This window comes from Zea mays, chromosome 1, assembly GCF_902167145.1.
Source record: "Zea mays cultivar B73 chromosome 1, Zm-B73-REFERENCE-NAM-5.0, whole genome shotgun sequence".
Taxonomy (NCBI): domain Eukaryota; kingdom Viridiplantae; phylum Streptophyta; class Magnoliopsida; order Poales; family Poaceae; genus Zea; species Zea mays.
In genome coordinates this window covers 79,440,739-79,468,320 of record NC_050096.1, presented here as the reverse complement: position 1 = coordinate 79,468,320, position 27,582 = coordinate 79,440,739, and the positions used below count along the sequence as shown (strand labels likewise).

At 49.9% G+C, this 27,582-nt stretch overlaps 1 protein-coding gene across 1 annotated transcript; it reads left to right on the top strand.

The window, feature by feature from the left end:
- The first annotated feature begins 630 nt into the window (after positions 1–630).
- On the top strand, positions 631–25,814 carry LOC100384368 (xanthine dehydrogenase). The gene is made up of 14 exons (XM_008659233.3): positions 631–1,228; positions 9,218–9,317; positions 9,995–10,103; positions 16,014–17,516; positions 18,823–19,065; positions 19,168–19,482; positions 20,757–20,996; positions 21,246–21,530; positions 21,608–21,829; positions 23,528–23,689; positions 23,812–23,946; positions 24,302–24,538; positions 24,637–24,810; positions 25,274–25,814. Exons 1-14 carry the CDS (start codon positions 1,084–1,086, stop codon positions 25,514–25,516), a joined length of 4,113 nt encoding a protein of 1,370 aa, XP_008657455.1. The 5' UTR covers positions 631–1,083; the 3' UTR covers positions 25,517–25,814.
- Positions 25,815–27,582: the final 1,768 nt, after the last annotated feature.

The window sequence follows — 27,582 nt, the reverse complement described above, 5'->3', positions numbered from 1 at the left end:
GGCCCGGGGTCCATTTTCCTTACAGTAACCTTCCATCGTGGAGAGAATCAACTAGAGGAAGAAGTTGATGAGAGGCCTTTTGCTGCTACGGAGAGAAAAAAAGAAGACAATTTGGATGTGTAAAGATGGTCTAATTTTTATTTCAAGCTATGGCTATTGTATTTTCAATTTGAAAGTTGATGTAAGTTTGTTTGTTATGTGTAGCAACATGGATTAAGCTCAGTAGGTGTTGGAGACATCACCATCCTATGCATGTGGTAACTGACATTTTTATGCAAGCAATTAAACAAGTGAGCTTACATGTACCTTTTATATTTTTCATGTGGCTCTAACAATCAAAGAGCTGCTTGCTGCATCACTGGAGATGGAGACAACCAAACAATATTCAGTTACATGGCTAAAAATAACCTCGAGATGTGATGCAGGCTATGTGACATGAGATAAAAGCTAAACTAGAAACACAAAAATGCTACTTAGATCATCTAACCAACTTGAAAAATAGCCAAACTGACCCTTTTGGAATTTGATTTACGATATATATGCGTATGAAAGTATATCCGGTGTGCTAGGATGTTGTACCAGGACGGATGTGTGTCCCTATTTTGATGATGCCTCCGTATCCACTTAACCAGAGGGACATGATCAGCAAAATCTACCAAATCACGTGTAGACAGTCTGTGTCTCACCAAAATCTACAAACCACACGTAGACAGCGTCCGCTCAAAATTTTTTTTTACGGAAAGCTGTATGGCGTCAGAAATTTTTTAACGGAAAAGCTGTATCGCGTCACCGCCGCCAGTACGCCCGCCACCGGCGCTCGTTCTTGTCTTCGTCCATGCACTGTACACTACACATCACCGACTGTACCGCACCCGCACATGCGGGAAGCCGCCTCATCCTCTTCGTCGCCGTGATCCATCCATCCACATCACTGATCAGACCCGTGCCGTGCAGTTCCACCACACTTGGGGGAGGCAGAGCCCCAAGCGCGCGTCCGACCTCTGGACCTCCGCAGGCGGAACCTATTGCTCCCTGCAGGTTCTCTCGCGGGCCTAGCCGTGCTTCTTCCCCACCCGGAATCTGATGGGATCGCTCACGCGGGTGCCGGCGGAGGACCCAGCAGCGGCGGAGGAGGAGTGGTCCGACGAGGCGGTCATCTACGTCAACGGCGTCCGCCGCGTGCTCCCGGACGGCCTCGCCCACCTCACCCTGCTTCAGTACCTTAGAGGTCACTCTCTCCCTCCCTCTCCCTATCTATTTTTACTATTTCTGTTGAAGGACGTTAAGATTAGGAGATTCGCCTGATACTGGAACTGTTCGCTCATCTCACCCTGCTGCAGTACGGTAGAGGTCGTTCTCTCTCCCTCTGTTTTTATCATTTGTGTAGCACGTTAAGCTTAGGAGATTCGACTGATACTTGGAATTGTGCAGTTGGTAGATGGTCGGTAGGAGACTAGGAGTGTTTTTACCTCACCTTCTTATACTTGGATGTGCTGGTCCCAGATTGGGACCGGGATCCACTGCAATATATCGCCTGCTTGTCTTTCTTCTTTTAGAGCAGAGGAATCAACGATTTAAATTGTTGGACTAGTGGAGGTGCCGAGATGGTTTGTCAAGCTGGCCCAGTGGAGCTTGTCAGCTTTTTGCAAACGGAATTACTCTGAGAAGGGAAGGACCGAAAAAGAACATGAATCTGTAACGGCCAATAGTACTTAGATTCTTCTGTAATTCCAGATAAGGAATATTAGGTGTTTTCTGGTGGATTAGCAGTGAGAAGAAAGGGGGATTAAGAGTGTTGGAGACTGAACCCACACCCTAATCAGGGGTTGGGAGTGGTATTAAATAGGGAGAGTAACTGGGCCAAGGCCCATTACACAGGGGTATAATGGTCATTACACAGGGAATAGCACAAACCCTAGACGGGTAGTCTAACACCCCCCCGCAGTCACAACTCTATCCTGTACAGATGTTGAGACTGGATCGGAAGTCTAAAAAGACACTCGACGGTAACCCCTTGGTGAAGATGTCGGCGAACTGAAGCGTGGTGGGGACGCTGAGAACGCGGACGTCACCGGCAGCGACACGCTCGCGGACGAAGTGCAGGTCGATCTCCACATGCTTCGTGCGCTGATGCTGCACGGGGTTGGTGGAGAGGTAGACCGCGCTGACGTTGTCGCAGTAGACGAGGGTGGCGCGCTGGAGGGGACTGTGGAGCTCGTGGAGGAGCTGGCGCAGCCAGGAAGCCTCGGCCACGCCATTGGCCACGGCACGGTACTCGGCCTCAGCGCTGGAGCGAGAGACGACGGGCTGCCTCTTGGCGGCCCAAGAGACGAGGTTGGCGCCCAGGAAGACGGCGTAGCCGGAGGTGGACCGGCGCGTGTCGGGACAGCCAGCCCAGTCAGCGTCGGTGTAGACCACGAGCGCCGACGTCGGGGATGGGCGGAGTAGGAGACCGTAGTCGAGGGAGCCGCGGAGGTAGCGTAGAATCCGCTTGAGCGCAGTGAGATGGGGCTCCCGCGGAGTGTGCATATGCAGGCACACCTGCTGGACGGCGTACGCGATGTCGGGCCTGGAGAACGTGAGGTACTGGAGCGCGCCGGTGAGGCTCCGGTAGGACGTCGCGTCGGCGACCGGAGGCCCGTCGTCCTCAGAGAGCTTCGCCTGAGTGTCGACAGGCGTGGAGCAGGGCTTGCAGTCAGACATGCCAGCCCGCTCCAGGATGTCGATGGCGTACTGGCGCTGATGGAGGAAGAGACCCTGGGGCCGACGTTCGGCGGTGACGCCGAGGAAGTGGTGGAGGGGCCCCAGGTCCTTCATCGCGAACTCCCGCTGAAGGGCGACGATCGTGCGCTGAAGGAGGTCGGCGGTGGATGCCGTGAGCACAATGTCGTCGACGTAGAGCAGGAGGTAGACGGTGTCGTCGCCGCGCCTGTAGATGAACAGGGACGTGTCCGACTTGGCCTCGACGAAGCCGACAGAGGCCAGGTAGGAGGCGAAGCGGCTGTACCAAGCCCGTGGCGCCTGCTTGAGGCCGTACAGGGACCTGTTCAGCCGGCAAACCAGATCCGGACGGTCAGCGTCGACGAAGCCGGTGGGCTGGCTGCAGTAGACAGTCTCCGTCAGAGTGCCATGGAGGAAGGCATTCTTGACATCGAGCTGATGGATCGCCCAGTCGCGGGAGAGGGCGAGGGAGAGGACGGCGCGAACAGTGGCGAACTTGACGACAGGGCTGAAGGTCTCGTCGTAGTCCACTCCGGGGCGCTGGGTGAAGCCCCGAAGGACCCAACGGGCCTTGTACCTGTCGAGGGAGCCATCCGAGGTCAGCTTGTGGCGAAATAGCCACTTGCCGGTGACCACGTTGGTGCCTGGTGGACGCGGCACCAGGTCCCAGGTGTGGTTGGCCAAGAGGGCTGCGTACTCCTCCTCCATAGCACGACGCCAATGTGGGTCGGCGAGGGCAGTGCGAACGGAGGAGGGTACCGGCGAAGCGTCGGGTGGAGTGCTGGTCGTAGCAGCTGCCAGGATGAGCCGGTCGACGGGGCGAAGAACGCCAGCAGCGCGCCGAGTCACCATCGGGTGGACGTGCCCGGGGTCGCGGTGGATGGCGACCGGGTGGTATACGGACGACTCGGAGTGGACCGCCGGGACGTCGGGAGCGGCTGGTGGGGCCGGCTCACGGCGGTGATAGACGACGGCGGGGTCGGCGAATCGGGCCGCACTCGTTGACGGGCCCGAGTCGGGGGGCGCCGAGGTAGTGGCGTGGCCGCGGCGATGGTAGACGAGGGCGGGGTTGGCGAATCGAGCCGGAGTCGACGGGGCCGCGCGAGGCGCAGGCGGGGTCGACGGGGCCGCGCGTGGCGCGGGCAGGATCGACGGGGCCGCGCGTGGCGCAGGCGGGGTCGACGGGGCCGCGTGTGGCGCAGGAGCCGGAGTCGACGGGGCCGCGCGAGGCGCAGGCGGGATCGACGGGGCCGCGCGTGGCGCGGGCAGGATCGACGGGGCCGCGCATGGCGCGGGCAGGATCGACGGGGCCGCGCGTGGCGCAGGCGGGGTCGACGGGGCCGCGCGTGGCGCGGGCAGGATCGACGGGGCCGCGCGTGGCGCAGGCGGGGTCGACGGGGCCGCGCGTGGCGCAGGCGGGGTCGACGGGGCCGCGCGTGGCGCGGAAGAGGTCGTGGGGGCCGCACGAGGAGCAGGTAACGGCGCAAGTCGGGGAGCCGAAGGTGGGGGAGGAAGCGGATCGGACTCGAGGAGGGAGTCAAGATCGGTGGGTGGGGTGGAGCCTGCAAGGGGAAACACATCTTCGTCAAAGATGACATGACGAGAGATGATGATGCGGTGGGAGGTGAGGTCCAGACACCGGTACCCCTTGTGGTCAGGGGAGTAGCCAAGGAATAGACAGCGGGTGGAGCGAGGAGAAAGCTTATGTGGAGCGGTAGCGGAAGTGTTAGGGTAGCAGGCACAGCCGAACACGCGCAGGTGGTCGTAGGAAGGGGTTGTGCCGTACAGGGCAAAGTGAGGAGTAGGGTGGCTCACCGCCTTCGAGGGAAGACGGTTGAGGAGATGCGTGGCAGTATGAAGGGCCTCTGCCCAGTAGGTGGCGGGGAGAGACGCCTGAAAGAGAAGGCAGCGGATCATGTTGGTGGTGGTGCGAATCATACGCTCGGCCCGGCCGTTCTGAGCAGAGGTGTAGGGACACGAGAGACGCAACTGGACGCCGTGAGTGAGGAAGAAAGAACGGGAGGCGTTGTTGTCGAACTCGCGGCCATTGTCGCACTGCAGGGCACGGACCGGGCGCCGGAACTGGGTGGATACCCAGGTGAAGAAGTGAGTGAGGGTGGGAAACGTGTCGGACTTCAGCCGAAGGGGGAAAGCCCAAAGGAAATGGGAGTAGTCATCCAGAATGACTAGGTAGTACTTGTAGCCGGAGAGGCTAAGGACAGGAGACGTCCAGAGGTCACAGTGGACAAGATCAAAGGCCTGAACAGCCCTGGACGTGGAAGTGGAAAAAGGGAGACATGAGTGACGGCCGAGCTGACAAGCATGGCAGAGGCGCTCAGAAGAGCCCCGAGTATATGATATGTCTGAGTGGCCGGAAAGCTGGGACATGACGTCAGGTCCAGGGTGCCCGAGGCGACGGTGCCAAATGGCGGAGGAGGTGGTGGTAGTAGCGAGAGCATGAGATGAGGCTACTTTGGTGTGGGGAGTGGAGGGCAAGTGAAGAGAATAGAGGGGGCCGGAGCTGTCACAGCGAGCAAGCACATCATGTGTGGGGAGGTGGCGTATGGTGAGGCCCCAGGGGTCGAACTCCATAGAGCACTGGTTGTCACTAGTGAAGCGACGAACCGAGAGGAGGGGATGAGTCAGTCCGGGAGCAACAAGGACGTCGTTAAGGCAGAATGGTCCTGGAAGAACCGATGTACCTACTGAGGTAACCGGGAGGGTGGAACCGTTACCGACGACGATGGAGGTAGGATGTGAGGGGTGGGGTGGATGGGAGTGGAGTAACGAATTAGTGGTGGGGGTAGTGTGGAAGGAGGCCCCGGAGTCAACCACCCAATCGGTGGTGGTTCGGGGAGGTGGAAGTGGCGAGGGTACGGTGTGAGCGGAGAGGGCCAGGGAAGGTGCCCCGACAGGTGCACTAGGAAGGGAGGGAGAGGACACGGGCTCAACCGCTAGGGAGGCGATCGTAGCACGTGGAAAGACAAGCGGTCCAGGCACGTGACGGCCCGCCTGAGGGTGGACCTCGACGCAGTCCCGAAGAATAGGGTTCCAGACTGGATCGAAGGACATGAACATGCCACGGATGAGCTGGCCGTCGTGGAGGAGGACACGCACAGTCACGAGAGCGGCGGGCATGGCGACCGGTGCAGGAGGGGCGAGGCACTGCTGGAGCCGGGGAGCGGTCAGCCGACGCAGGGAGGCGCGGACTGGACAACCGGGCGTCCACGACACGGGACAGCAGGGGTGCAGATCCGCGTGGAACAGCAGGGGCGCGCGTCCGCCGGGCGGGCGCTCCTGGACGGCGCGACAGGTCCTGTGCCGGGGCTCCGGTCGGTCGGCACCAGGGCGCGACGGACGGTGCAGCACTGCAGCGACGAGGGGCCGCACGGACGTCGGGGCAGAGGGCGACCGTCGGGGCGGCGCAGGAGAACGGCGCGGCGGCGTCCTGGCGACTTGGCCGCGGCGCACGGCGTCGGCGCGGACGGGTCGAGCGGCGACGACCCGCGGTGAGGGGAGGCCCGCCTGCACGCTGCGGCGGCGGCTGTACGGCGCGCGGTGGTCGGCGGCTGGAGACCGGCGGCCGGCGCAGGGGAGATGAGGGAGAGGCGCGGTCGGGGAAGGGATGGAGGCGGCCGGAGGGAGCCCGAGCTCGCCGGCTCGGGTGGCTTGGTCGGCTCAGACGCGTCGGGTCGCGGCCGGTCGATGCAGCGCGCCGTCGGGGCACGCGCGGGGTCGGCCGGGCACGGCGCAGGGCAGCGGGGTCGTCGCGACCTGGCGTGGCCAGGACAGGGGCGGTCGGCCCTGGCGCGCGGACGAAGCAAGGTAGGGAGGAGAGAGAGTAGGGGAGGGGAGAGGAATAGGGTGGCGGCCGGAGGGAGCCCGAGCTCGCCGGCTCGGGGGTGGCGGCGGCCAGAGGTCGGCGGCCTGGCGGCTGCGCAGGGGAGAGGAAACAGAAAACCTAAACCTAGACCTCTGATACCATGTTGGAGACTGAACCCACACCCTAATCAGGGGTTGGGAGTGGTATTAAATAGGGAGAGTAACTGGGCCAAGGCCCATTACACAGGGGTATAATGGTCATTACACAGGGAATAGCACAAACCCTAGACGGGTAGTCTAACAAAGAGGTGTGTGGCCTTAGGCCGTTTGGGCATATATAAGCCCTTTCTTGTAATCAATCAGAGGCATTGAGAAATAACAGAAATCATAACCACCCACAACTAACTGAGTTGAGGAATACTTGGCCCTTACCTGGCGACTCCGGGTTGGCGTCCTCACGTCGCGACGCCAGGGCTCGTCGACGACTAGTAGGCGTTACACTTGGTATCAGATTTGGTGATCTTTGGTGGCCTCCACGCCGTCTTCCTCGTCTTCACTTTGTTGTCATCGTTCGGGACGGTCGCGTTCAAGCACAGTCGTTGTCATGTGTCGACGACGTGCGAGTCTTCAGGTGTTCATCACGGCTCCACCTGCACGGTCTTTGGTGCAGACGCGATTTGTGCTGGACGCGATGGCTGAGTCTTCCCGCGCAGAGGGCGATCGTTGGACACAGATGATGGACGAGTTGAAAGCGATCAATCAATGCATCGGGGCGGTTGAGAAGGTTCAAACTCAATTGATGGGGCAACAGGTGTTGTCATCTTTGATGGCCGAGCAAGCGGCGAAGGACAGGGACACGATGACTCGGCAGATTGAGGAGACAGGGAAGAGGGTGACATCCTTGACGCTGGAGCGCATGGCAGAGGAGATGAATCGATTTGGTGAGCATGGGTCTGAACCCTCTGGTGAGCCTTCTGTTACACCTTCTGGACCTTCACCATCCTCTTGTCCAGAAGGACATGCACGTGGGCAGCAGAGGTTTGGCCGGGAGAATGTGCATGAATTTTCTCAGCAGAGACATGAGGATAGTGGTGGTCATGCTTTGTTGCTGAAATTTTCATTTCCCAAGTTCCAGGGAGATCGACCATCGATTTGGTTGGACAAGTGCAAAGACTACTTTACCATTTTTCATGTGCCGAGTTTTATATGGATCATGATTGCTTCGATGCATATGGAGGGTAAGGCTGCAAAATGGTGGCAGGTGTATAAACTGCATCATACTTTGGGGAGTTGGCAGCAGTTTGCAACTGCAGTGGTCAAATGTTTGGTTCTTATGAATACCCAAAGGCTATGTATGATTTACTGCATTTGAAACAAACTGGGTCTATGTATGATTTACTGCATTTGAAACAAACTGTGCATAATCCTGAAATGGATGAGATATTTTTTGTCACACAGTTTGTGAAAGGGTTGAAGGATGAAATTCAGGGCCCAGTTCTGTGTCAAATTCCTACTACAGTGAATAGGGTTGTACTTCTGGCTCAACTTCATCAAGATGTGTTGGCTAAGAGCAGAGCTAAATCTTAGAGAACTGCTTATACATCAAGACTAGCAGGTCAGCCCAAAATGGAGGGTAAGATTGGTGTTGGTGTTGTGGATTTTTCCTAAAGAGAGACAGCTTCGGGATTATAGGCGTTTGCATTGCCTTTGCTTTACGTGTGGAGAGAAGTTTGAGGTGGGACATGCTGCAAAATGTAGTAAGAAGCCTAAGGCTCAGTTACAGGTGCTGTCTGCTGAGGATATGGAGAAAGAACTCAGTGAGGAGGTGTTAACTCATTTGGAACAGGAGGATCAAGTTACAGAAGAGTTGTGTAGTATATCTATTCATGTTGTATCTGCAACTGAAGGAGTGGAGAGTATTAGATTGAGCGCTTTGGTGAAGAATCAGATGTTTCTGTTGTTAGTGGACTCTGGAAGTTCTGCTACCTTTGTTAATTCTTCTTTTGTGCAGCAAGTAGGATTGCAACCTATTCAGTGTAAAGTAGTACCAGCTGATTAGTTCGAACCAAATTTAAGGCAAAACAGGAGATCAACTATTAATTGCACATGAATTAAAAAAATGGATATTACGATTCAATGTTCTCAAGTTTGTGTTGTTTGTGGCTTAGGTTGGAATGTACATTTACAAAACCATTGAAACCCCACAACTGGAGGCCTAGCATCTCTATTGTCATTATATTTGAATCTCTGGAATAATATAGTAGTAACAGTATGCATTATCCTGAACATATGCATTCATCATCAGAGTTTAACTGTAGCTGGTAAATCACAATTAAATGCTCCTCATACTGATAAACTTGAACGAAGAGGGGCAAAAAAGCTCCAAAAAAATCCACTGTTGTCACTATCTTTTGAACCAGGCTATTTCTCGCTCTAGCATTTCAATTATAAATGATCTAAGGATCATTACATGTTAGTTAATTCTAAGATTGTCTATTCTGTTGTATTTTTTCAGTTTGCATTTATCTGTGCAATCTGATTTGAAAAATAGTGCCATAGATGCATTCCAAAAGGCTTGCATTTTCCTGCTCTAACATACAATATGACACATATACAAAGTATTTTAATTCATGCTCTGCAGTTCTTTTAATGTTTATTAAACTATGCATTGTAGATATTGGCCTTCGAGGGACAAAGCTTGGATGTGGTGAAGGTGGTTGTGGAGCTTGCACTGTCATGGTCTCTTGCTATGACCGAATTACAAAGAAATCACTGTAAGAACTACATTCCTGTACTGACTAATGTTCTGAATGCTCTCTCTTCTGCCTAAACCAATTAAAGTGACAGGTGACAACAGAAATATATTTCAATGTTGTCTGGGAGTTGTGGAAGCATAGGAGTGCTTGTCTTTGAGGGTGCTAGTCCCTGTGTTCAAAGAGTTCTATCTGTAGTTTTTGATGAGTGTTTGTTGTGGTGTTAGGCTGGAGCTAAGGCTCTACAACAGCTTCTTAGTAGGTTTCTTCCTTTAGCTGTTTAGGCATTTCTTGGGCAGTGGTCGTCTGTTTTTAGTGTGGCGCTAAGAGTCCTGTACTTGGTTTTTGGGGGAGCAGGCTCTACGCCTCTGCCTCTCCTCTGTTGTTTTTATTATCTTCTTAATGAAATGGCATGCAGTTCCCTTGCGTGTTCGAAAAATATATATATTTCAATGTTTACTGTTCTCCAGAGTCCAGACCATACTCATGTGGGAGTCTGTGGCACTGGGTCTGCCCACTCTTCTTAAGTTCTCTTTCTAAAAATGGCTTTTCCTTGTTCGAGTTGCAACCACTCCCTTGCATGGGATGTAGAATCTATATACTTTAGTTGCTATTTGTGTTTTAATTTTGTATTTTATATGTATTATACTGGCTAGAAATCAGGCTTCAACTAAAATAAAGCCACCTTCTTTATTCAGGCATTTTGCAATCAATGCATGCTTGGCTCCACTTTATTCCGTGGAAGGAATGCATATAATCACAGTTGAGGGAATTGGAGATCGTCAGCGAGGTTTGCACCCAGTTCAGGTGATGCACTGTTCTCATATAACTTGGAGATATTCATGTTGTCTTATAAGAAATGGCTGAGCTAGAGGACATCATTTATTTTTCTCTGTTTCCATGACGGCTAATATGGAAGGCATTTAAAGCATAATAGAAACTACCAAATGGTGAGATAGGTTCAATGATAACTTCTCCTATACAGAAAGAAAAACATACCAGCATGGTGCACCCCTCTCTAAAGATAAACCTGTGATTGAGCTTTAAAAGGAAAAAAAAAATGAAGTATATACAACTGAAAGAAAAACTTCTCTTAGGACAATCAGGGATTTATATTGTTTGTGGCTGCTCTTGTTGGGCTTCATCTCTATCCTACCCAACTTGTTCTTGTTGTTGTATATTTGGTTTGTGTCCGTATCTCAAGTTTTTTTAACTATGTAATTTTTCTCATAGCTAACTATTAGAACACATAACTCCCACAATTCATGGAATGCTGACCCAAAACTTCTAATGACATGATGTGCGGTGCTCCTGTGTCTTAGAGGAAAAGAACTTCTAAAAGATCTTGTCAAGGACGCCAAATCCCCGACTGGCCGGACCCCGGCTACGTAACTCGTAGCCGCTGTCCGTCACGCCGGCGAGGTTATACCCCTCAGCCGTCGGTTTGTAGAGAGAGAGGGAGAATAGGACTGAATTATTGCTTATCCCAAATGATGTCTCGTACATGCTTATATAGCCACAGAGGGGGCAGCTATAAGGAAATAACTAACAAGGAAACAACTAGTAAGGAAATAACTAACAAGGAAACAACTCACAAGGAAATAACTCACAAGGAAATAACTAACAAGGAAACGACTAATAAGGAAATAACTAACACAGGAAACAATTGATTAGGTGGCTAACTTTCCTTCTAGCCACTTGCCTTCCCTTCCTGTGTCCTGGCTGCGCGCTCTGTTCCCCTGCGCACATCACGCGCGCGCCTGGCGTATGTGCGCCCGCACATCACATCTCTCCCGCCGTCGAAGACCAGCTCGTCCTCGAGCTGGAAATCAGGGAAGCGAGCGCGAAAGTCGTCGTAGTCCTCCCAGCTTGCTGACGCAGCTGGCTCACCTTGCCACTGGACCAATAGCTGGCGAATCCCACGAGCCAGGCGCCCGGCTGTGACCCCTGCTGGCACGGGCACCACAGCGCCATTGTGCGTGGGGGGTAATGCCGGGGGTGTTGCTGGTGGTGTGCCGACGAACTTCTTGAGCACTCCAACATGGAACACATCATGGAGGCGGGCCCCTGGCGGAAGCTCGAGCCGGACAGCCACGGCGTTGATGATCTCCAGGACGCGATACGGTCCAACGAACCGTGGCTTGAGCTTGCCGGTGGAGGTCCGTGGTAGTGATGCTGCCGGGCGTTGCCGGAGTCATAGTAGTGCCCAGTCCCCAACTTGGTACTCCACCGGACGATGGTGTTGATCATAGACACGCTTTTGGACCGCTTGGGCCTGTTCGAGGCGGTAGCGGACGTCGGCGAGAAAAGCCGTGCGGTCCTCCATCTCCAGTGCAACAGCTGCCACACGCGTCTCACCAGGCTCATAAGAGCGGATGGAGGGCGGGTCGCGGCCATAGACCACGCGGAACGGCGTCTCCCGGAGCGACGATTGGAAAGCCGTGTTGTAGGTGTATTCGGCCCACGGAAGCCAGCGAAGCCACTGCCGAGGACGATCACCTGTGAAACAACGGAGGTACATGACGATTACCCTGTTGGCGGCCTCCGTCTGTCCATCCGTTTGCGGGTGAAAAGCCGACGACATGAAGAGCTTGGTGCCAGTGAGCCGCATGAGCTCGGTCCAGAATGTCGACGTGAACACCGGGTCGCGGTCCGAGACGATGGATTGCGGCACACCATGAAGGCGGACGATGTCGCTGAAGAATGCTTGGGCGACAGACTCGGCGGTGTAGGGGTGTGCTAACGGGATGAAGTGGCAGTACTTGCTGAAGCGGTCGACGACGGAGAGGATTACTGTCTTGCCCTGCACCCGGGGGAGTGCTTCAATGAAATCGATGCCGATGTCGGCCCACACGCTGGACGGAATGGGCAGTGGCTGGAGCAGCCCGGCCGGCCTCAGGTGGTCAGTCTTGTACCTCTGACATGTGGCGCACGCCTTCACAAAGTCCTGCACCACACGACGCATGTTGGGGAAATGAAAATCACGCCGCAGGCAGTGCAGCGTGCGATGAACGCCTTCATGGCCGTCGTCGTGGACCGCGGCCAGGATTTCCTGAAGTAGTGGCGATGCTGGCGGGATGTAGAGGCGCCCCTCCAGGGCGACCATGCTGTCGGAGATGGTCCACGGCGCCGTGCGGGTCCCCGCCCGGAGCTCATCGTGGACGGCTACCAGCGCCGGGTCGGTAGCCTGGGCATGGCGGAGGCGCTCGATGAAGTCGAACCGGGGCGCTGAGATGGCCAGCAGCTCTCCTTCCTCGTTGTCGCGGCGGGATAGGGCGTCGGCGACAGTATTCGTGGCCCCGGAGCGGTACTCCACTGTGAAATCGAAGCCCAAGAGCTTGCCGACCCAGTGGTGCTGCGGAATCGTGGCGAGGCGCTGGTCGAGGAGGTATTTCAAGCTGTAGTGGTCCGTCTTGACGAGGAAGCGGCGCCCCCATAGGTATGGCCTCCAATGCCGAACCGCCTGGACCATGCCAATGAGCTCTCGCTCGTAGGCGGCCAGCGCGCGGTGGCGTGGCGCTACTGGCCGGCTGAAGTATGCCACCGGGTGTCCCTCCTGGACTAGGACCGCCCCAAAGCCGATGGTTGACGCGTCACATTCGACGACGAACAGCTTGGCGAAGTCGGGCATGGCGAGGACTGGTGCCGAAGTGACCGCCGCCTTGAGCGCGGAGAACGCCGTGGCCGCTGCATCATCCCAAGTGAAACCGTCCTTGAGCAACGCCGTCAGGGGCGCGGCCACCGTGCCATAGTTATGTACGAACTTGCGGTAGTACCCCGCGAGGCCGAGGAAGCCACGGACGGCACGGGCGGATCGTGGCGTCGGCCAATCATGGATGGCTTGCACCTTGATGGGATCCATGGCGACGCCCGCCGCAGAGATAACGTGGCCGAGGTAGGCGACGACGGAGACCCCGAAGGAACATTTGGTGCGCTTGACGAAGAGCTGGTGACGGCGCAGTTCTTCCAGGACAGCACGCAGGTGCCGGAGGTGATCTGCCCAAGTCCTGCTGTAGATCAAAATATCGTCAAAAAATACGAGGACGAAGCGACGGAGGAACGGCCTCAGGACGTCGTTCATGAGGGCTTGGAATGTGGCCGGCGCGTTGCAGAGTCCGAACGCCATGACCAGGAACTCATATAGGCCGTCATGCGTGCGGAACGCCGTCTTGTGGATGTCCTCGGGTCGCATGCGGACCTGGTGGTATCCCGACCGTAGGTCGAGCTTGGAGAAAAATTTGGCGCCGTTGAGCTCATCCAATAGCTCATCCACCACCGGGATCGGGAAGGCGTCCTTGACCGTCATGGCGTTCAGGGCCCGGTAGTCGACGCAGAAGCGCCAGGATCCATCGGCCTTCTTGACAAGGAGGACCGGCGACGAAAACGGGGAGTCGCTGCGTCGGACGATCCCTTGTTCCATCATGGCTGCACACTGCCGCTCCAACTCATCTTTGTGGGCAGCTGGGTACCGATAGGGGCGCACGGCGACCGGCTGTGCATCGGGCTTCAACAGGATGCGGTGATCATGTGCGCGCTTGGGGGGCAGTCCCGTTGGAGTGGCGAAGACCCTTGCAAACGCTCCGAGGAGAGCATCCAAGAGCGATTCTTCAGCGGACAAGGCGCACACCGCCGGGCCCGACGTCGTGGATAGGCCCGCCCATGAGATGGTGCGGCCCCCTCGCTGGAAGGACATGCGCCTGTTGGCCAGGTCCCAGACAATGGGTCCCAACGCGCCGAGCCATTTGGTGCCGAGGACGATGTCGTACCCGGCCAAGGGCATGACGAACAGCTCCGCCGGGAACGCAGCACCAGCGATGATTAGTGGGGCTTTGCGGATGACGCCGGCGCAGGTGATCTTCTCACCATTAGCCACCATGGCCGTTAGGCGGGGACGTTGTTGGAGCGGAAGACCCGTTCGCCGAGCGGCTTCTTCGGAGATGAAATTGTGGGTGCTGCCGGAGTCGAGGAGGGCGACGAGCTGAGCGGCCCCTAGTGTGACTGCGAGCTGCGTGGTGTCCGTCATGGACACCCCAGCCACCGCCTGCAGCGAGAAGCAGGGGGCGTCCCTGTCCCCGTCGTCGGTGACGGGTTCGGTGTCATCAATCTCCACCCCGTCCACGAAGAAAATCCGCTTGCAAAACCTGTTATGGCCACGAGAATACTTTTCGTCACAGTTAAAACAAAGGCCAAGGCGACGTCGTTCCGCCTGCTCCGCCGTAGAGAGGCGCCGCTGGTTGCCCTCGCGTCGTCCCTGGTCGTTACCCGCCGGCAGGTTTGGAAGAGCCAGCTGCTGGGGTGGCGCGGCCGGAGCGGTTCGAGGCGGCGGTGGCGGAAGTAGACCGCGCGCTCCCTGTCGGACCAGCGGTCGCTCGAGCTCCATGAGCTCCACTTGCCGCGCCAGGCTCATCGCAGCGGCGAGCGTGGTCGGATTATGGATGCGCACCGCATGACTGAGAGGCGGGAGGAGGCCTCCGGTGAAGAGTTGCACTCGTTGAGCTTCGTCCAGCCGACCGGCACGGGGCAGGAGCGTCTGGAAACGATTAGAGTACTCCTCCACAGATCCTGTGCGCCGGCATTCCGAAAGTTCGAACAACGGCGCGGAACGGAGTGGAGGTCCGAACCTCTCATTCAGGAAGTCTTTGAATCGACCCCATGACGGGGCACCATCATCTTCTTCAAGCTGGTTGTACCACAGCTGCGCGACGTCGTCCAGATGGTATGATGCCATCCGAACACGTTCCTCCCCCAAGGTGCGGTGATGCCGGAAGTATGACTCACATTTGTTGATGAACAACATCGGATCGACGGAGCCGTCGAAGCGGGGGAAGTCCCACTTGCGGTGCTGGAGGTACGGATCGTGGTCGCGCTGCCCCTCGGGTCGCCGACCGTGGCCCCCGTTGTCCGAGGCCGACGCAGACTTGTCCTTCATGGCCGCCATGTCGAACTGCAGCGTGTTGACGTCCGTGCGGAGTGCCCGCAACTCAGCGAGGACGTCGGCAATGGTGGGCTCGGCCATGGCTGTGGTGGAGGCTGGGAAAGGTGGTGGCGTTGGCGGCTGCTGGGCGTGGTTGGAGCGGGTGGGTGAGGATCGACGAGACCGTGATACCAGGTTGTCAAGGACGCCAAATCCCCGACTGGCCGGACCCCGGCTACGTAACTCGTAGCCGCTGTCCGTCACGCCGGCGAGGTTATACCCCTCAGCCGTCGGTTTGTAGAGAGAGAGGGAGAATAGGACTGAATTATTGCTTATCCCAAATGATGTCTCGTACATGCTTATATAGCCACAGAGGGGGCAGCTATAAGGAAATAACTAACAAGGAAACAACTAGTAAGGAAATAACTAACAAGGAAACAACTCACAAGGAAATAACTCACAAGGAAATAACTAACAAGGAAACGACTAATAAGGAAATAACTAACACAGGAAACAATTGATTAGGTGGCTAACTTCCCTTCTAGCCACTTGCCTTCCCTTCCTGTGTCCTGGCTGCGCGCTCTGTTCCCCTGCGCACATCACGCGCGCGCCTGGCGTATGTGCGCCCGCACATCACAGATCTTGTCTCTGTCATGTTTAATTTTGACAACTTAAAGGATAGATGAGATGGATCAATTCTATCATTGTTTACTAAGTAATAAAGCTGTTTTCATGCATTCAGGTCGTTCCTTTCCTACCTGTGCACCTTCCTCTTTTATCATAATGCTCTGCCTCCCTTGCAGGAATGTTTAGCCAAGGCACATGGTTCACAATGTGGATTTTGCACCCCTGGTTTTGTGATGTCTATGTATGCACTGCTGAGATCTAGCAAACAGCCTCCCACTGAAGACCAGATTGAAGACTGCCTTGCAGGAAATTTATGTCGTTGTACTGGCTACCGACCAATTATAGATGCCTTCCGTGTGTTTGCCAAAACAGATAATTTGGCATACACCAATTCATGTTCAGAAGATGCAAAGGACCAAGCTATCTGCCCTTCTACTGGGAAACCATGTTCCTGCAGGAATGAGACAGATGTCAATGTTAATGAGTCCTCGTTATCATCGTCTGTGGAAAGATATTCACCTTATTCATACAATGAAATTGATGGGAGTGCATACAATGAAAGGGAACTCATCTTCCCCCCAGAACTTCAGTTGAGAAAAGTTATGCCACTTAAATTAAATGGGTCTAATGAGATCAAGTGGTATAGGCCTCTTAAACTAAAGCAATTACTACATTTGAAATCTTGCTACCTGGATGCAAAGCTTATCATTGGTAACTCAGAAGTGGGAGTCGAAACGAAGTTTAAGAATGCCCAATATAAGGTCTTGATCGCAGTTACTCATATTCCAGAGCTTAATACCCTCAAAGCTAAAGAAGATGGCATACACATTGGTTCTGCTGTAAGACTTGCACAACTTCAAAATTTTCTTAAAAAGGTTGTAGCAGAACATGATTTGCCTGAAACTTCGTCATGCCAGGCAATAGTACGTCAGTTAAAATGGTTTGCGGGTACACAAATCAGGAATGTTGCATCCATTGGTGGTAACATTTGTACTGCTAGTCCAATATCAGACCTAAATCCACTTTGGATAGCTGTAGGTGCGAAATTCCATATAATAGATGTGAACGGTAATGTTAGAACTACCCTTGCAAAGGACTTCTTTCTTGGTTATCGTAAAGTTGATATAAAACCAGAAGAAATATTGCTTTCTATTATACTACCATGGACAAGGCCTTTTGAATATGTCAAAGAATTTAAACAGGCACATAGAAGGGAGGATGACATTGCTTTGGTTAATGCTGGAATGCGTGTGTATTTACAAGAAACTGAACGAAATTGGATAATATCTGATGTTTCAATTGTCTTTGGTGGGGTAGCAGCAGTTCCACTTAGTGCTTCAAGAACTGAAAACTTCCTTACTGGAAAGAAATGGGACTCTGGGTTGCTGGATGATACTTTCAATTTATTGAAAGAAGACATCTCTATTTCAGAGAATGCACCTGGTGGAATGATTGAATTTCGCAGATCGCTTACTTTGAGTTTCTTTTTCAAATTTTTCCTGTCTGTTACCCATGAAATGAAAATAAAAGGGTTGTTAGCAGATGGATTGCATGCAGATCATCTGTCAGCTGTACAGCCTTACAGTAGGCCTGTTACTGTTGGAACTCAAAGTTATGAATTAGTAAGGCAAGGAGCTTCTGTAGGTCAGCCAATGGTTCATATGTCAGCTATGCTTCAGGTACTGTTAATCAACCAGCATTGCACACATTTTGATTTATGCCATTCTGTTTTGGTTATAGAATTACAAAAGAACCGTTTGCGGTAAACTCCTCCAAGGATTATCCTAGTCTCTGTCTACCAATTCTATAGCATCTAGGGACAGCGATTCAATAGATCTGTTGTGGAAGCTTGCCAACAGTTGAGTCCACAAGTTTTTTCTTGAACACACAGGAGAGCTGCATATCTTTATATTAAATGGAAAGAGGGTTGACCCAGTACAAGAACCACTTACTCGTGGCTCATACCTTGCAGTGTTTTGCACACACTTCTTTTTCTACAAAGACAACCCAACCAGATCCTAGAGCTTTGCAGGGGGATAGCCTCCAACTGCCCTCAAACTGGCGCAACTGAGTCAGCAAGCTTACATTGGTCATTGGATTCTGAGCATTAACAATTGTTTGTCCTTGTTTTTTTAATCTATTGAACCCGCAGCTGAGTCAGCAAGCTTACTTTGAATTCTTGAGCGTTAATATTTACATGTCCCTGGCTTAAAACAGCGTTGTGGGTCGTGTTTCCTCCATGTTTTAGTCGGTGATTCTTAGTTAGTCTCTAGTGGTGTGTGTGCTGTATTGGGGTTCTCTCCCCCCTTTCTTTTCTTCTATTAATACAAAGATGCGCAGCTCTCCTGCGTATTCCAGAAAAATATTTACATGTCCATGTTTATTTAATCCATTGAACCTTAATCAATATACATGAGAAATTTATGTATTTGCAATGGGTGTGATGTACAGTCAGAACTTTATGCCATGATAGACCTCACCTTAACTCTATTCATTTTACTCGTCTTGTGCTTCAGTAAGACGAAGCTTGGTTTCCCTGTTCTGCCTTTTTCTTGCTGGCAAGGAAACTCCTAGCTTAGGAAGTTGAGGTGAAAGAACCAAAAACATTTTTGGCCCACAGCTCACTAACCTTGTCAGCCTGAGGACACTCGATTCCATCTGTTCTTCTAACGCCCATTTGCCAGAGCTTGTTGGGAACATGGGATTTTCTCTGACCCAAGTGCTACCCCCATTTTGAGTTAATGATTCTTTGAAGATCTACAAGCTCGGTTGAATAGTTGAATGCCCTGTTTTTATGTATAACCATCAACAAGAAGGGGAAAAGTAAAAAATATTAAAAATAAAAGTTACTTGAGAGAACCAAATGTGCACTTATTCCATACATCCTTCATGCAACATTGATACTCTCTCTTTGAAAATGTTCCTCAAATCATGTGTGCATTTTCCTTTCATTTACTTTATGTGCTATTTCACTCATTTTGCTAGGTCACTGGTGAGGCTGAATACACTGATGACACACCGACACCTCCCAATACTTTGCATGCTGCTTTGGTGCTGAGTAAGAAGGCTCACGCTCGCATATTGTCTATTGATGATTCACTTGCCAAATCTTCCCCTGGCTTTGCTGGGCTGTTCCTTTCAAAAGACATTCCCGGTGTTAACCATACTGGACCAATTATCCATGATGAGGAGTTTTTTGCATCTAACATTGTTACTTGTGTTGGTCAGGTATCTTGTATTCTGTACATACTGTCACTGATTTCTATATTAGTTTATGTGAAATCTCATAACTAGGCTAATCCATCAGTTGCATCTCTTTCTTATTGACAGATCATTGGAATTGTTGTTGCTGATACTCATGATAATGCAAAAACTGCTGCCAACAAAGTACATATCGAGTATTGTGAGCTCCCAGCAATTTTATCTATAGAGGAAGCTGTCAAGATTGGAAGCTTTCATCCAAATACCAAGAAATGCCTTGTGAAAGGCGATGTAGAACAATGTTTTCTGTCTGGTGCATGCGATAGAATTGTATCAGGACAAGTTCATGTCGGAGGTCAAGAGCATTTTTACATGGAACCTCAGTGCACTCTTGTCTGGCCAGTGGATTCTGGAAATGAAATTCATATGGTCTCATCTACTCAAGTATGCTCTCTTAGGGCCTGTTCGTTTACTCCGGAACGGTTCCATTACAACCGTTCCGGTTAGAATGATAAGTTTATTTTCACCACAGGGGTGTAGCACATTTCTATGCCATTGCTTTGGCGTCGCCGTAGGTGCAGCCTGGTGGAATGTGGCTGGGAAACAAAGCACGCCCTCAGTGTTGTTGCATGCCTGAATAGTATTTTTTAGCAAATAATTTAGGTAGAAGGGAGCATTAAGATAAATCCCATAACTGGAGGTTTGCAGAACTTTTAACATAAACCCACTTAATTTGGTATTTCTTGAAATCTGCTAGTGTTAAGATCGTGTCCAACTTGGCAAACTTTAGGATGGTACCTGGGTAACACTGATAGATGCTGTTCAGGAGGCCTTCTGATTGTAGGATGACTGGCTCCTGCTGCTGCCTGTTTTCACTGTAGCGTTCATTTCAGAGATATTTACATTTCTACTATCCCATAATGTCTACTGATCTACTCAATCCCACGAATTGTTGGGTTTTAGTTGTGATAAAATGATCTATCATGTATCTTGCACCAATAAAAGCCATCTTTGTAAGTTTGAGTACGTTCTTCCATCCATAGCTTCAATTGAACAGATGTCATTCACATTGAGGAGGTAGATTTCCCTGTTTTTGTTGAGGTTCCTTTTTGGTTTGCCCCTACTTTCTACCACAGTGAAATCCATCTGGAGCCTTTGGTTGTACAAGTGCCATGGTGTGCCTCAAAACTGCCACGTGCCTTGCCCCAGAGTACTTTAGTGACCGTATGGAAGCTGCCTTGCCTGTCATAATCCTGAAGTTGCTATTTTTTTCAAATTTTATACTTACACGGTTACACTGTAATCTCCAGGAAGATATATATTTTTACAATGTCCCTTTTCCTTGGTTCTGTTAAAATTTCAGGGTTAGTGAAGAACTGAAGAACATGAGGTACAACTGTTTTATGTGAAACAGTTCAAAACAACATATACCAAAGAAAAACATAACATGAGCATGCTGGAGCCCCAGCAGAACCGTTTCATGGTTATTTCATGTCAAATTCAAGATAAATTGCTGTAAAATTTATAATTTATTTTATTTTTTGGGCTGCACTATACTTGCCAACCTTATATTTGTGGGGCTACCTGTTTAAGGAATGAATAGCTGCTTGGAATGCAATTCTTTTTATGTTGCTTCTGGTTGTTTCCATATTATTTGCATTATACTACCTGTTTAGTCTCTGTCATTGCCAATTTGTCATATTGTTCTTTATTTTTAGGCTCCGCAGAAGCATCAGAAGTATGTTGCAAGTGTTCTTGGTCTTCCACAATCAAAAGTCGTTTGCAAGACTAAGCGTATTGGTGGTGGATTTGGTGGAAAAGAAACCAGATCAGCAATATTTGCTGCTGCAGCATCTGTACCCTCTTTCTGTCTGAGAAGGCCAGTAAAGCTTGTTTTGGACAGGGACGTTGACATGATATCAACTGGACAGAGGCACAGTTTCCTTGGGAAATATAAGGTATTGAAACTTTAACAGTGTTGTCTTTCAGTTTTTATCCAAAAAAAAATCAGTAGGCTATGTGTTTTTTTTTTCTTTAAAAGGGTTACCCTGCTTTTATAGAAAGCGTTGCAGTAAATTGGGAACGCTAATTGCTGAAAATTTAATGCTTCCCATAACTGCAATGTTCCGACTGGACACTCATATACCAAATTTTTTCTGCTCTTTTGTACTTATTTAGATTAACTAACTTCCCCATTGATGTTTTAGGTGGGATTTACCAATGAAGGGAAGATACTGGCCCTAGACCTGGAAATTTATAACAACGGTGGCCATTCACTTGATCTATCCCTTGCAGTACTGGAACGTGCTATGTTTCATTCAGAAAATGTCTATGACATAGAAAACATCAGAATCAATGGGCAAGTATGCTTTACAAACTTCCCAAGTAATACTGCTTTCCGAGGTTTTGGTGGTCCACAAGGCTTGTTGATTGCAGAGAATTGGATTCACCATATAGCTACAGAACTCCAACGAAGTCCTGAAGAGATAAAAGTAAGCATAAACTTGCGCTGTGAATGGCACTGGCCTTGTCAAACTATTGTGAGATTAACCTATTTGAGTCTTGACAGGAACTTAATTTTCACAATGATGGAGTTGTGCTACATTATGGCCAGTTGCTCCAGAATTGTACAATAAGTTCAGTTTGGGATGAACTAAAAGCATCTTGTAATTTTGTGGAAGCTCGCAAAGCCATAAATAATTTTAACAGTAATAACCGCTGGAGGAAGCGAGGAATTGCCATGATTCCGACAAAATTTGGCATATCCTTCACTGCAAAATTCATGAATCAGGTGATCCACCATGAAGCTCTGCCAGTCTATCATTACAAATTGGAGTTTGTGGGATTACTGATTTCCTTTTAGTTTTGATATTTGATGCATGAAAATTCTTTAAAGGTGTGATTAGTTTGTTGGGAATAGTCCCACATTGTCTAGTGAGAGTGAGAAAGCAAGGTTTATATGGTTGAGGGTGCAACCCCCTAATAGGCTAGCTTTTTGGGGGGATTGTTGGACCGGACCGCCAACACATGGCGTGTCCATCGGGGCCACCCGCACACACGGCGCGCCCATCCAGGCTGTCGGGCCACGACACAGATTGGCCCAAGAGACCTAAAGCCCGCTGCTATACGTACGGGCGCGTGTGTCGTGGCCCGACAGCCTGGATGGGCGCGCCGTGTGTGCGGGTGGCCCCGATGGACACGCCATGTGTTGGCGGTCCGGTCCAACAATTGGTATCAAAGCCAGGTTGGTCCAGTGCATTCTCAGACAAATCTCGGCTCACAATGTGTGAGGGGGAGATTGTTGGGAATAGTCCCACATTGTCTAGTGAGAGTGAGAAAGCAAGGTTTATATGGTTGAGGGTGCAACCCCCTAATAGGCTAGCTTTTTGGGGGGAGTATTGGCCCAAGAGACCTAAAGCCCGCTGCTATACGTACGGGCGCGTGTGTCGTGGCCCGACAGCCTGGATGGGCGCGCCGTGTGTGCGGGTGGCCCCGATGGACACGCCATGTGTTGGCGGTCCGGTCCAACATAGTTGAGACCACAGACCCACACAGTTGTTTAACTTATGGTAAATTATACACTCACATATTTTAGTTACAATTGCCATAAAATTGGTTGTTTTTCTGTTGTTTTATTTGAGACCACAGATCACAGCTCCATACATATTTTAGTTGAGACCACAGACCCACACAGTTTCTTATTTTATTTTGGTTTCTGCTTAGCCCCATACATCATTTTTGTGTTGAATGTACTGCCATAACACAACATGTCATTTGATGTTTATAGTGTTATACTATATTGTCAGCAGTATCAGTGTATCCTCTCAGTGGTTTTGTGACCCTTCACGATATTGGGTGTGTGACTGAAATATTTGGACTCTATTGGTGCAGTGACACTGACCTTGGTTTGTGTTTATTTATTTGCCATAGGGCATGTTTGTTTCAGATTATAGATTATATAATCTAGATTATAATCTAAATTATATAATCTAGATTATAATCTACATATGGTTGTTTGGTAGTTTAGATTATACACATGTACATTATTCACAAAGACAACAATACCCTTATTTGTTAATTTGAGGTGAGAAAAAAAGGATGACATATATTGTAATTTCTATTTACATAACCATGGGTAGTGGGTCTTTTGCCAAAATAATCTCAAATAAGCTACTCTTGAGAAGATTATGAGATTATCATAATCTGGAGTTTAGATTATATAATCTGTACTCATAATCTAGGTGTTTGTTTACCTACTGAATTATTTGCACTGGATTATATAATCTGGAGAGGTTATAATCTGAAACAAACAGGGCCATAATATACTCCAGTGCCATCCCCAATTTTTTTTGGAACCCATTTTCGGATCATAGAGGTTCCATCTAAAATTATCAAAGAAGCAGTAAATTAGACATGACATTGACTTATGTTCTTAGTTTCATCATCCTTATTCAATCTAAGATAAGTTTCGGTCGATGAAATAATGCAGGCTGGCGCTCTTGTGCAAGTTTACACTGATGGCACTGTCCTGGTAACACATGGCGGGGTCGAGATGGGACAGGGTTTGCACACAAAGGTAGCCCAAGTTGCTGCCTCGTCATTCAATATCCCTCTTAGCTCTGTATTTATATCAGAGACAAGTACTGATAAGGTGAGGTCCGACACATGGATGTACCCCTTCTGCATGATTTTTACACTAGTTGTACTTTTTTTCATTACTTTTATTTATAAGTTGTGCCAATACAATGAGGTGATGGGATTCCATCTGTTTAGGTTCCTAATGCATCACCAACAGCAGCCTCTGCTAGTTCAGATCTGTATGGAGCTGCAGTTTTGGATGCTTGTCAACAAATCAAGGTTCGAATGGAACCCATTGCTAGCAAAGGAACCCACAACTCGTTTGCAGAGGTAATGTCATGTCTTATCCTCTTTCATTGGTGGTTGGACTACATCATTGATTCTGATGTGAACACAAAGCTGAAACCTTCATTGAGCTGTGAAAATCATAAGTTTGTTTGTACGTTTGATAATTTGTAGGTATGTGTTAGCTTTATTTGAAGTAATCATCATTGGTTTAGATGTTCCCAACTTATTGTTTTAACTGTTGGAACTAACAAATTGACTGTTTTCCAAGTTTTTAAATAATTTTGTCACTCCTAAACACCTGATACTGTAGTATTATTGAATTAAAATTATCTTTTTAAAATTTTGACTCCATAATTTTATGGTTTAACTAAAATGTGGATATTATGCTTTTTGCCAGTTGGCTCAAGCATGCTACATGGAACGTGTGGATCTCTCTGCTCATGGGTTTTATGCTACACCTAATATTGGGTTTGACTGGACGATTGGCAAGGGAACTCCATTCAATTATTTCACGTATGGAGCTGCATTTGCAGAAGTTGAGATCGACACCCTAACTGGGGATTTTTACACAAGGACAGCTGATATTGTTATGGATCTCGGATTTTCAATTAATCCAGCAATTGACATTGGCCAGGTATGTGCTCTGCGGAGGAAATGTTTTGCTAATTTGCTTCAACACGAAAGAGAGGTTCCTTCTACATATTTCCTGTAGTTTAACGTACTGTATTTCAGATTGAAGGAGCTTTTATCCAAGGATTGGGCTGGGCAGCCATAGAAGAGCTAAAATGGGGGGATGATAACCATAAGTGGATTCGACCTGGACACCTCTTCACCTGCGGTCCTGGTTCTTACAAAATACCCTCTGTAAATGATATACCTCTGAATTTCAAGGTTTCTCTATTAAAGGTAAATATATTAAGTTCATATTCACATTTTTGTAGCAGTTGTTTTCCTTTTTGGGAAAAGAACCAGACCTTACTGATGAAGTTATTTTAACTGTTAGTGTTCATGGCTAGAGGGATACTGTGGCAATTTTACTAGTCAGTGTGACAATATAAATTAGCTAGTAGCTACTATAACATCATAAGATTATTTTAACGAGGTTCTAGCACGTATTTAAGTTTGTGTTTATGCACAAAAAGGAGAGCCTAAATGTCATGGACGTGAACATATTTGTGCTTATTAAGTCTGAACAGAAATAGACGACATGAAATCTCCATAATGGAATAAATACAGAGAGAACCTTCTAAAGATTGACCTGGTGATATTTTTACAGCCCTTGAAATATACTAATGTTTTTGCCTTGGTGTACAAAATTATTTTATCTCATGTTTTCAGTTATTTTATCCTAAAATGACTTTCGTTGCAGGGTGTTCCAAATCCAAAGGCTATTCATTCTTCCAAAGCCGTGGGAGAGCCACCATTTTTCCTAGGTTCCGCCGTCTTATTTGCGATAAAGGATGCGATCTCTGCGGCAAGGGCTGAGGAGGGGCACTTGGACTGGTTTCCACTCGACAACCCGGCGACACCGGAAAGAATAAGAATGGCATGTGTGGATTCCATTACAAAGAAATTTGCCGGTATAGATTATCGGTCCAAGCTTAGTGTATAGCGGCTGCTGGGCTGGTCACGGGAGAATAAATTGGAAACAGAAGCCCGCATTTGTAAAGTTTCATGCCCTTTGTGCTAAAAAGAATGGGAGGGACGGTTTAGTGTTACTTGTGGGAAACTTTAACCCTAACAAAGGATTGGGTGATGTATTAATAGACTGAGTTAGTTGGGTCTGACATACACATGGATGAGAAGATAATTATACGGTAAACCCTAAGGCCCTGTTCGGTTTTTAGGGATTGGAGCCCCGGATTGATTCCTAGCCGGATTACTTCTCTAATTTATATAGATTTTGATGAGCTGGAACAAATCTTGGTTTATTCCTGTACAACCGAACAGGCCCTAAACGGGTACTCTAACACCCCCGTAGTCGCATTGACGACCGGAGCAGGATCGAGGATGTGACGCGTCAGAGCGGCGCCCATGGCATACTCTTGCTCTAGGGTGAGGGATGCGACACGCTTGCGCTCCTGCGAGGCGTCCTATATGGTGGCGATGGTAGAGACCAGCGTGGCATCGGTGGAGGGCGCTGGGGAAGCCTAGGTGGGGTTTGCGACGAGTGGGCGAGTGGTGGAGAAGCCAGGGAGCGGCTGCCGGGAGAGACGGGCTGACGAGAGAGGTCCCGATTCCACGATGGCGGCGAGGGCACCCGTGCACGTCGGATAGCCTGAGAGTTTGAGCCTTAAGAGGTGGAGGTTGGCTACACAAGCATTGGACGCGGCGACAGCGGCTGCGCTGCGCGCAGGAGGGCCAAGCATGGTGGTGGTGCGGACCACGGCGGCTGCGCTGGCCGCAGCCATGGTGTTGTACATAGCAGGGTTGAGGACGAGGACCGGGTCGACCGTACCGGTTCCGGTGGCGGCGGTGACTACAGCCGCGATGGTCTGTAGGGCCATGACAGCGGCTGCGTCGATGAGGGAGGCCATCAGGCGTAGGGGAGAGCCGGCGGCGGCGGGGAAGAGGATCCGACACGGGGGGCGACGACGAGGAAGAGGAGGTCCGCGGCCAACCGGCGACAGGCAAGAAGATCTGGCGCAGGAAACCGATGACAGCGAAGAAGAGGGCCACATTCGATGGTGGGGCGCGGGGGAGCGGGCCAGTGGCTTGGGGAAGAGGGACCAACGGTTGAGAGATTCTGATATTTGCCATCAGCAAGAAACAGGTTTGTAAAATTGCCATTAGACCCACATTTTATAGACCTAGCTGGACCCATAATTCATAGACACAGTGGTAATTATAACAAGAAGACAACATTGTGAGTGGCAAAAATCCAATTATCTCCAACGGTTGGGGGCACTGTTTGACCTTATGTGGGCGTCGACGGCTGCTGGAGGGGAGGGAGGGGAGTGGAAAAAACAACCTAGCTCTATACTATGTGAGAAATCCTAACCCTAAGTCCCTAACAAGGGATTGTGTGATGTATTAATAGACTGATTTAGTTGATCTTGGCCCATTACACTGGGGTAAGAAGGTAATTACCAAGGTAAACCCCAAACCCTAAACAAGTACTCTAATATTACTGAACATCGTTCAGAGCATGAAAATATAGGTGAAAAACAATAAACTTTTGTATATTGTAACTGATTGAAAAACAATAAATAGAAGGCTTACCTTCAGTATAAAATGGTAATGCGCCATTGGTATTGGCCTTAATTTTAATTTCACTTCCCATGTGTACAATGGGAGGCAATGAGGCATATAATGTGGTAGGTGCTTGTCATGTCTGAAAGCATCTAGGTCTCTAGTTGAGTTATGATGATTAATGACTATACAAAATTATCATAACTAATGTGTTTTGAAGAGGTATTGAGTTAGGTCATATGATAATAACGACTGTTTAGACAATCGATGGTTTTTATGTCACTCATGATGAAGTTCCTTTTAATTTTTAAATAATGATGACAAGGCTAAGGACACACCAGTTCTAAGTGTTATTCCAAGAGACAAGATGGTCATGATTAATTCAAAATGTGACGTTAGTCGAGCAAGGCATGCTTCGAGCAAATAGGAAGGACCATCATAATTTAATGTCCCTTTGTTAGATGGTGCTATCATGCTCTAATGACA

Coding starts and splice junctions, on each gene's coding strand:
- LOC100384368 (XM_008659233.3), top strand. CDS start 1,084: ATGGGATCGCTCACGCGGGTGCCGGCGGAGGACCCAGCAGCGGCGGAG. Junction 1,229..9,217: donor CCTGCTTCAGTACCTTAGAG/GTCACTCTCTCC, acceptor TATGCATTGTAG/ATATTGGCCTTCGAGGGACA. Junction 23,690..23,811: donor CAGAGACAAGTACTGATAAG/GTGAGGTCCGAC, acceptor CCATCTGTTTAG/GTTCCTAATGCATCACCAAC.